Source organism: Gadus macrocephalus, chromosome 1 (assembly GCF_031168955.1).
Source record: "Gadus macrocephalus chromosome 1, ASM3116895v1".
Lineage (NCBI taxonomy): Eukaryota > Metazoa > Chordata > Actinopteri > Gadiformes > Gadidae > Gadus > Gadus macrocephalus.
Window position 1 is genome coordinate 21,382,758 of NC_082382.1, and position 10,754 is coordinate 21,393,511.

The 10,754-nt window shown below is 42.1% G+C and overlaps 1 protein-coding gene across 1 annotated transcript; it reads right to left on the minus strand.

The window, feature by feature from the left end:
* Positions 1 to 4,346: 4,346 nt before the first annotated feature.
* On the minus strand, positions 4,347 to 10,031 carry bcas2 (BCAS2 pre-mRNA processing factor). Its single transcript, XM_060058668.1, has 7 exons — positions 9,826 to 10,031; positions 8,734 to 8,826; positions 8,500 to 8,570; positions 7,610 to 7,771; positions 7,211 to 7,261; positions 7,037 to 7,117; positions 4,347 to 4,842 (listed from the first exon to the last, which is right to left on the minus strand). The coding sequence occupies exons 1-7, from the start codon at positions 9,916 to 9,918 to the stop codon at positions 4,716 to 4,718; spliced, it is 678 nt and encodes a 225-aa protein (XP_059914651.1). The 5' UTR covers positions 9,919 to 10,031; the 3' UTR covers positions 4,347 to 4,715.
* Positions 10,032 to 10,754: the final 723 nt, after the last annotated feature.

Consider the following 10,754-nt stretch of genomic DNA (forward strand, 5'->3'; position numbering starts at 1 on the left):
AATTAAATTATCAGATTTAAATAAATCAAATGAGAAACGGGTGATTTGTTAATTGAAGAGACATATATCAGCGCAATTTTCAAAGCAAAAAAACGACCTTGCATTCTACAATTCGGGTCCGCCTCGACCGTCAACCCCAGTATGCCCCTGAGACCGGTGGCTCCCTTCGACTGGGGGAACCCTACTACCCAGCTTCGGCACGTACAACCAGGACAAAATCACGCATTCACACACAGACACGCAAGACAGACATACACGCAATAAACAATTTTATGACAGGAACCTACTCTCGAGTGTTTTACCTCAGATGAGGTCAGAGGGGGATGTCAAAGGGCAAATGGTTAAATCAGACCCTTGCCTTAAAGGGAGCGTATCTATGTTCCCCGGGTCCTATGCTCCCCGCTTTGCATGTGACCGGGGAACATAGGACCCTGTGAGCAAATCATTTTTCGTAGGATGGTATAGGGATAGGTCCCGCCTTTTTCGCCTCTGATTCGCCTGTGATTGGTTAGAATGCCTCTCCTCCGATTGGTTATGGTTAGGGTTGGGTTAACCCTCACCCTAACCCTTTGCACCCGGGGAACATAGGACCTGGGGAACATATGGTGCGTTCGTGTATTCTCTGCGAGCCGACTCGGATCTCGGATCGGACGCCACGCCCACACTAAAATCGTTTTATTATGTTTTGAGCGTAGGTCGTCGGAGAAAAACATGGACGCCACCCGGAAAGCTATTGTTGCGGTAGCATTGGCCGACTACTTCTACTATTTTCATTTATATTATTTCAGGACTACGAAATAATATAAATGAAACGGTGCGTTTTCACCGTACGAAAACGCAGCCATTTGAACTTCTACAATTTTCACTTCATTTCATGTTTCAATGTATCTTCTGCATATGTAAGTTATTACAGCAATACGAGTGATTGAAATTGCGATTTAAACCACCAAAGCGGTCCAAACACAATGAAAACAGTTCACTGAATGTCACACTGGGCGCATCCATCTTCAATTCTATCTCGGAAGCCTCGCTCGGTCACCGCTGAGTTCAAACGAGATGGCGAGATCGACTTCCGAGGAAAAGGGGCGTGTTTGTGCGTGTCGCTAGGCAACGTCCTCGGAGCTCCGAGACGGATGGATATTAAAACGCACCAATAGGGATGACCCGCCACCTGAAAGGCCCACTATGCAACTTCGGGCATTTCTTCGCTGTTTTCTTGGTTTTGAAACGCACATTTCTCTACACAGCGACCCCTACAGCTTCGTAGTAGATATTTTACAACACTGTCGTAACAACTCGTTGACGACCCTTCCCCATGCACTTCTACGCGAGCCATGTGCATTTGTTTTCAAAGAAGCCGGCGAATGCGTGGAGCCATGTCCGAAGTAGATGTTCATAAAGTGTAGGCAAGGTTATACATTTTTAAAATGGTGTATTTGTATTGCAATAAACATAAATCCATAATTTTTTATATTTGACGGGGAGAATTTATATCCTAGATTATAATTGTTTTATCTTAGGTTGAACAGAACATTCAGTGTAAATGTTGGCCAACATAATAATCTAAATAAACAAGAACCTGGATTCGGGGATTCAGTCTGTATCTGGGGGACGAGACAGACGAACAGCAAAACACCCATGGAAACAAAGGTGTTTATATGGTTGCAACCAAGCAAGCTAGAAACATACAGGGCTCACAACAAAACGGTCGCGAAAACAATTTTTACAGGGCTCAAGACAAAATGGTTGAGCAAACACATTTGTACAGAGACTATCATTAACATCAAGAATACCACGAAGACTAAAGTTCACCCAAGGGTACTTTCAATTTCAAAAGCAACACGGCCAAGTCGGCGTCTGATTTGCAGTCTTCTTTTTCTTTCAGTTCACGCTATTCCTGAAAAGCTTGCCCAACGTTTACTCGTGTCTGGCCTCTCTGTCGGTCAGTCTCCCTTTTCTCTTCTTCTGTTCCTCCGACATTGGGTTTCTCGGTCTCTTTTTAGTCGGCTGATCTATGATGAATGTAACAATCCCTTAGTTACTTGTGTATATATCGAACAGGTGTTACACCGAATTCTGCGACCCGTCGAAATATGTGACCCTAGAGGGCGCTGTTGCACATTTTCTGCAACATGCACGAGTTTGAAGCTAGACTCGGAATGGGTAGGCCTACATTCGTTTTGTGACACCGGGCAATACTTTCTTTCTTGAAAGCGTCTTACTGACTGTAGCGTCTTATGGGGAAAGAAGCAACGGTGATTGATCGTACTAAACACCTTATCCATACTATTGGTCTGTGAAATGTTAATGAAATCAAATGTATTTATTAAGCACATTTAATACGGTGTGCAATTATTTATTTATGTTTTTGTTATAATGTTCACCGTTTTTATTTGTATGCCCACCGTTATTATTATTTTTTACTGCCGTTTATGAAATAAATATGAACTAATGCCACAATTATTCATGTCTGCGATCATCACAGACAATCAATCTAGCGCACCGTCGAATTCTGCGCCCACACTGTAAATGCAGGGGGAAATGAGGCAAACCCCAGCCAAATGTTTTCAGGTCATTTGTCGTCCTCATATCTGTATGTACACACATTTATTCATGTCTGCGATCATCACAGAGTCCACACGCAGCAGGTCGCAATCCACGATGGGTCACAATTCATGACAGCCGACCGTCGAAATCTGCGACCACACTGTAAATGCGGGGGAAATGAGGCAAACCCCAGCCAAATGTTTTCAGGTCATTTGTCGTCCTCATATCTGTATGTACACACATTTATTCATGTCTGCGATCGTCACAGAGTCCACAAGCAGCAGGTCGCAATTCACGATGGGTCACTTAACCTACCTGCTTCATCATGTAAACAATATGACGTTGGATGTGTCTGATTGGATCCACCATCCCGTGACATATAAACAGATTGACAACCGTTATCAGAAAGTTAAACACCACAACGTAAATACAGATATGAGGACGACAAATGACCTGAAAACATTTGGTTGGGGTTTAACTAATTCCCCCCGCATTTACAGTGTGGTCGCAGATTTCGACGGTCTGCTGTCATTGTGACCCATCGTGGATTGCGACCTGCTGCTTGTGGACTCTGTGGTGATCGCAGACATGAATAATTGTGTCCAAATACAGATATGAGGACGACAAATGACCTGAAAACATTTGGTTGGGGTTTGACTCATTTTCTCCGCATTTACATTGTGGTCGCAGATTTCGACGGTCTGCTGTCATGAATTGTGACCCATCGTGGATTGCGACCTGCTGCTTGTGGACTCTGTGATGATCGCAGACATGAATAAGTGTGTGTACATACAGATACGAGGAGGACAAATGACCTGAAAACATTTGGTTGGGGTTTGCCTCCTTTTCCCTGCATTTACAGTGTGGGCGCAGAATTCGACACACCCAAACGACCCAGAAATGGTTGCAGAACCATCAGAATAACTCTCAACCAGCATAATTAATGTAATTTTGGCTAAAAAAGTTGCATAGTGGGCCTTACAGTATGGTCTTCTGGACACAAATCTTATACTTTCTCTGAACTGGTCAAGGACTTTGATGTGAGGAGGAAGTATGGTAGGGCTCAATTAAACATAATTCGATAATTGGGACCAGTAAGCAGTAAAGACACTCCAACAGGCTCCCAGCACAAACTTATAACTAACCTTATGCCTACGGTTTGTTTGCTTGCAGGTAGAAGAGCAAACAATTCTAACTAAGCGCCGTTTCCTATGATCTGAACAATAATTGACGCAGAGCAAACGACCTGGCCATTGACCAACAGTAACATAGACCCTTCAGTTGCCCTATCTTCCAGATAAAGATATCCATTAGGCCGTCAGAAATGGCTGCTTATCAATGTTCCCATTACTTGCGAATCTACATGAACCTACAATACAAACACACTTCGATTAATATTCAACTACTTGTGTATTATTATTTAGTATTCTTTTGTCATGTATTTAATTCCCGTACGTCAAAAAAAGAACTTCAAACTACGAAACTGAATCCAAACGAAAATCCTCCAGCACTAACACTCCTAACATTTGTTGTGTACATGAGCTTATGACTCAAAAGTGACACCAATAATATTTGTATGGAATGAAGACTCGTTCACTATCGGGTAGATTATGAAATGGTTATCAGTGTCACACCTGGTGGAAACAATTGGACCCCTTTCATCTGGTAAAGTCTGAAGATCCTATAAGAAGTTCCCTATGGATATGGATTCTTCATTGTAATAAAAAACAGATGGCATACTGAAAACGCTTCTATGCATCAACCAGGTTCCAGAATATAATGAAAAATATGAAAGGAAGAAATATTCAAAATATTTTTTTATTAAAATAGAAAAAACAACAACATAAAGCCTAATGTACATGTATGCGTTGGTAAAGAAGTCCAACAAAATAAACATTAAACCACATTTACTCCTTCTTAACCCAGACTCCTTTAGGGAAACATCCAAAATGAGTTTCCAGACAGCTGGAAAGATAACCCCATAGCTCCACGAAAACCTCAATGCCTTGCATTTAGTGATACAGAAATCTGACCCATCTTTCTTTTCCCCTGCTCAGGCGGTACTTCCTTCCAAGCTTAGAGAAGATCAGTTCATTAGAAACAAGAGTCCTGTCTGATTCACTTTGCTGGAACCTCTAGCCACCGTTCTCCTCCTCCTCCTCCCGTTGCTAGAAGTCCTGTCGGATGTTCTCCTTGTTTTCGTCTCCCTGCTGGTGCCTTATCCGTGCAGCCTCGATCTCCAACTGCACTATGGCGCGTTCGATCTCATAGTTTTTACTGACGAGGGACACCCAGCTGTGGGCAAAAAGACAGAGCGGTTACCCCCCCCACTCACCCGGAAACACGAACATCTGGCTACATGACGTCTAGCAAGAAGCTCCAGTTCTCAAAATATGGGGGGGAAACGGCAGGCCTAGTGGGCCAGAACCACGGTTGCATTGGACATCCACGCTTGACTGGGTCGTTAAGATGCTTTTATCCACTGGGACTTCCAGTCAAGTTTTTAGGTAGTCAAAGTGCGACAGGATACCTATTGTTATTCTAGGGTTTGGGTTATGTATAGATATCCACAGTAAGCAGGTCTCCAAAATGTTGGTTCCAAAATTCCCATAGGGGGCACTATAACTTGCGGCCTTATTTAAACACTCCATGGCCACCACTGTTGATACAACTTTGTGGACATGCCTTATTTTGCATGATTTTCTTTTGCAATTGGGACCCATAATGTCCCAATTAGATTTTGGATATATGTTGCTGTACAGTGTCAATGTTGTTAAAACTTTTGTGAAGATCTGTTGACATGCCTTACTAAAAGAACAGGGACAGGAGACTAATTGGGTCAGATTGAGGTCAAAATTGTAGGTCAATGGCAACAATTTTTTTTAGACGTGGCATAAAGTAGACCATGTTTACTGAAGCAAAAATCACTGTGCAAAAAAAACAATGATTTTCTTGAATAGGGCGGCCAATGGGATAGGCGGTGCATGGGCTGTGCATACCTCTGGGACTGTTTGCATTTTCTTGTTATATGTTAACGATTCATTAGCAAGCCAGTAGGGGGTTATGGCAGTTTCCTCAAGGATGCCTATAGGTCGAGCTCGAACCAAGTATCTTTTAGCTGGGGGAAGAACCCGCCAACTACTAGAGTATGGTTAATGGCAGAAATAAGCTAATAAATGTCATGCGGCTGCGGTTCCATGGACAGGGGACCTGTGTCAGAAATCCCAAATGTTTGGCTGCAGGCACAATGATTGGACTAAATCCAGAACATATACCATGATAACTTATTTTCTGAATCTCAAAACTCTAGTGCATTGCAGGTTGGGTTTTAGTTAAAGCCACCCACTCCTGCAGCCATGACATCTCGATTAAGATAACGGCAACAAACAACTTGACATCCGTTTGCGTTCATAGTACTAATGCTAATTCCGAAATGAGTGTCTGATTGATAACCAAAACTTGCTGAACTTGCTAAAAGCGCCTTAAGAGTACGTCATCACTGACAATTTCACTGATTAAAAGCAAAGGTAATCTTAAAAAAAAGGTTTTGAGCAATGTTATAATGTTAGAATACAACATTTATGAAGGATACTCAGCTTATTTGAATATTTGTTTCCAACACTTAATTTCTTTGTTTTGTATTTTGTGCCAGCAAAAATGTGAAGAAAAAAATTAAAATATATATATTTTGGAACTGATCGTTCTAATTAGTCAAAAAATATATTGTGTCTTTAACATGTAGTCTCCCTTTTTTCATTTACACGAGGACATTGAAAAACAACAGCCCATTTGGGCGTCCAATCTACTGCTGTAAAATATCAATTAGGGTTGCCGCGGTGTGGACATTTTCACACCGAGTAATACGCTCGTGTCAACACCGGTATTACCGGTATAAACTGTATTAACTTTGAAACTATAGGTCAACCGCCATCTTCTCCGTCAACTCTCATCTCACACTCGGTGACAGCGGCTGGCAGCGCGCCAATTCTCGGTGTCTTATAACCGTCTATATATAATATAATTTTATATATCATAATATCACGGCCAAAAGCTCTGTGCGCCTCCGGATGGCTGTAGCGCGGGGAGCTCACGTAGGGATTGGGCTTTGCGGGTTTGTTTACCGGCGTTGCTATGGTTACCGGTCTTGTAAGGAAGCACTTCAATTCTCGGCGCGACAATTCTCCCGCACAGAGCAGAACTGTGGCTTATTCTACACATTTTAATTTTCTTAATTATATTATTCATTTTTACTGAATTTGTTTTTTATTAATGAAAAAGAATAAAATAAAATTGGTGTTGCCGGTGTGCAACACAGAGTAATCGGTGTTGGCCTCAACGACGGTAACACCGTATACCGCGGCAACCCCAATATCAATAAATGTGTTCTGTGAGTTCATTTCAATGTTTTCTTTAAGTTTACTGCCAGTGACAAATTTGAAAAGCATTACATATATTTGGATTTGCACAAAAAAATATAACAAATACATACTTGGACTCCAGTTCTCTGAGTTTGGCTCCGCCCACCAGCTGGTCATTTTTACGCTGCCAATTCAGATCCTGAATTTGTTTCCTGTTAGGAGTAAGGATCATTAGAGAACACGGTATGTGACAAGTAAGTCCAAAATAACATTGGTGGATAACAAATCTGGAGATGATTTGTCACCTGAATTTCTGGAGTTCCTTTTGGGCTGTCTCTATCATGAAGGCCAAGTTGCTGTAAGAAAGAGAATTAAATAAATACAAGGAAAGAAAACTATATAAATTAGTTTGTCGGTTTCATGTCTCCTGTAAAGTAGCCTCAAGACATTTCTAACCACTAGAGGTCAGATAGAAAGACACAACAGTCAACAATAGGAAAGAACCTGTTGCAAAGACTATGCCCTCTTGTCTTAATGTATTGAACTCAGCGCTGTGATGATGTGTGCATGGGAATCAACCCGTTTCCCCTTATTCTATAAATAAAGGGTATTGCCTCGTATCCTCCAGTGGTAATGTCTGACATCTCTCCCCCTTTGCTGCCACCCTAGCCTTCCGGCCGTCATGCTGTGCGGCGGCCACTCACTCGTTGTAGAGCTTCCAGGCGTTGGTGCCGTACTGGGACATGAGCTCCAGGTTCTCGATGCGGACCGCCTGGTGCTCCAGCTGGGCCATGGAGTTGTTCACGCTCTCCTGCCAGGCGGTGATGTCATTCTTTTGGCCTGCTGTGGGCGCAGGCAGCTCGTACCTGCACAGAAATTAACAATGAGGTTTGATTGTGTAGCAACTAGGGTTGCTGCGGTATACTGTATTACCGGTGTTGAGGCCAACACCGTTTACTAGGTGTTGCACACCGGCAACACCAATTTTATTTAATTTTTTTCAGTAATAGAAAACAAATTCAATAAAAATGAATAATATAATTATAATTAAGAAATTAAAATGTGTAGAATAGGCCACAGTTCTGCTCTGTGCTGGAGGATCGTCGCGCCGAGAATTGACGTGCTTCCTTACAAGACCGGTAACCATAGCAATGCCGGTAAACAAACCCCGCGAAAGCCCAATCCCTACGTGAGCTCCCCGCGCTACGGCCATCCGGAGGCGCAGAGCTTTAGGCCGTGATATTATAATATATAAAATTATATTATACTATTATATATAGAACGTTATAAGACACCGAGAATTGGCGCGCTGCCAGCCGCTGTCACCGAGTGTGAGAGGAGAGTTGACAGAGAAGATGGCGGTTAACCTATAGTTTCAAAGTTAATACCGTTTATACCGGTGTTAACACAAGCGTATTACTCTGTGTGAAAATGTCCACACCGCGGCAACCCTAGTAGCAACTTTGTGTGGTACAACCAACGTGATACAACAAAGAGACAGGAGGAACAGGAGCAGGTTGTCATTATTAAACATGGATGGTAACACAGCAAAATTACCATGAGGAAAAGGGGGCAAAACAATGGTTGACCTAACCTCTTCATGCTGAGGAGCTCCAGTGGTTGCCTAGCGCCGAGCCTATCAAACTCATTCCTCATGATCTCCGTCTGAAGACAAGAGGAAAACAAACAATTGCAGCAAAACCGCAACAAATCAGGAGGGAAGCCCTCAACAGTGGAGTTATTAAATCATCATGGGTTGCTTGCTTAGGAGCAATACTGTGAACAATCCCAGCAGGTGGCGCTTCATGGATGGTGCAGCAGGTCACACCTCAAAGGCAGCGAAGTCAGGAGTGGCGAGGTAACTCAGGTAGTTCTTGGTGGGTCGGTATCTCCTCGTCTCCTCTTCCACCAAAGCTGCAGCCTGGATCAGATAATAAACAACAACAGTGAAAAGCCTAAGACTCAAAACACAGTGAACCTCTCCCCCTCTTTGTTAGCTGGTTGGTACTCGTAGTGAAAGCTGGGCTATTTATGGTCCTTTTCATGTCTAGTAAGAAACTTCTTGTTTATTTATTCCTACTAGTTTGTTCAGCTCCAAGCTCCACAGATGACCACCAAACCGTGAAAAAAGTAATATTTTTGTGTATTTCAAGGTTTAATTTCCACCTGGTTAAAAAGAGTAATATGATTGTTGATAATTCTTTTAATCATGGGCATTGTCTACAAACGTCGGTTATGGTTCACATTAAAGTTTGTGAACCATATAGTTTTCATACTGACTAATCGTTCTGAATGAGACACAATGCAATACAGAAGTTAGGATATTGGAGAGTCGAGTCCCAATTAAATGAATAGACCGAGACTAAATAGAGGGCTGGGTACTCGATCCAGTGGCAGAATGTACACAACAGCGTTATCTTTTACAGCAAATTATTGTTGGCCGACACAAACAAATGATGGTGTGGCCTTTGCTGGTTCGGTTATTACTGGTTATTGGAGCTGGTTCACCACTCACTGAATTGAAAATGTCTTGGTAGTGCATAGCACATGTCAAATTAATGCATGGTACTTATACAGTATAGTGCTAATTATTGGTCAGTTTCTCTCAAATGACTAACGACTACGGTGTTCAACATTGTGTTTTTTGTTCTGGACAGTGCATTTGTTTTTGCTGTCACACAATTGACTCACCCGGCATACAAGCACATTCCAGATAAGTCAATAATTCAGTGGACAACTAGACAATTATTGTAATAATATGCCCACCCGTGTGACTCAATTAACAAAATGTGTACAACAGCGTCCTCTAGCTCACTACAGACATCGTTCAGCAGTCAGCTGGACCTTCGGTTGTACAGAGCTAGCGGTAGCATGGTTAGCTTAACTCAACCATCTCGTCCACGAAGCTAGCTCTACTTACCGCCTCTCTGACCCCAGAAGCATCGTAGCCCTGATCAAAATACGGGAGGGCATCCACGAACACCTCTCCCGCTACCGACGCCGTTCCAGCCATGTTTCTCAGAGTCAAATAGTATTTAGATTGGTTGTTTCAGACTGTACCGCCAACATACCACACTAGGAGGATGCAAAGGCAATGTGCTTCCGCCCAGCCAAAGTGCAATAGCCCACGTCATGAGCCCACGTGACACTAGCGGGAATCCGGGAATCTTTTGAGTGGAAATACCGTTTTTCACTATAAAAGTACAGTCCAAAACTGCGATAACATTACTGATTTAAAAACATTGCATTCGCCTCACTTTTTTTTTTTAATTAATTGGTAAATAAGTCGTATGTATATTTAGTAGCTATATAGATACATTACGACTTGTGCTAATTGGTTTAATTGCTTATGTTTATTATTGTATTTCAACGTTTTTCAGATCGAGACTGATTTATTTTTGCGGTGCGAAAAATGTATTTTCAGGTGAAAACATGGAAATCTATTGATATATACTTTACCATGTTAATAACTTTAGCACAGTTTTAAAAGCTTTGGGCAATACATTTGTGAATCACTTTTTCATGTTTAGTCAGTTAGTAACGATGTTCTGTGGTCACAGAACATCACTCATTTAGGAAAGGTGAGTGATTTCAGTATGTCAACATACTGAAATCACTCACCTTTCCTAAATGTCAACAGCAGAGGGCATTATATGACTGATCATTATGCGACTTTGCAGAAACACCAAAAACCAGAGCTTTCATTGTACAACTATGTACCGTCGATTTGATCAGGGATCAAACTTGAATGTTACCTCCTAATCCTCATTTTTGCGTTAGTTTTTCGCCCAGATTATGACATGTCGAGACTTCTTGACAAGGACAACATGTCCGGACCGATGTCAATTA

Bases quoted from the DNA above. Each gene is read 5' to 3' on its own strand.
- bcas2 (XM_060058668.1), bottom strand. From the start codon at position 9,918: ATGGCTGGAACGGCGTCGGTAGCGGGAGAGGTGTTCGTGGATGCCCTC. The intron at 8,827-9,825 runs GTAAGTAGAGCT...TATCTGATCCAG, and splicing joins CTTCTGGGGTCAGAGAGGCG to GCTGCAGCTTTGGTGGAAGA. The intron at 7,118-7,210 runs GTGACAAATCAT...TACTCCTAACAG, and splicing joins AAGGAACTCCAGAAATTCAG to GAAACAAATTCAGGATCTGA.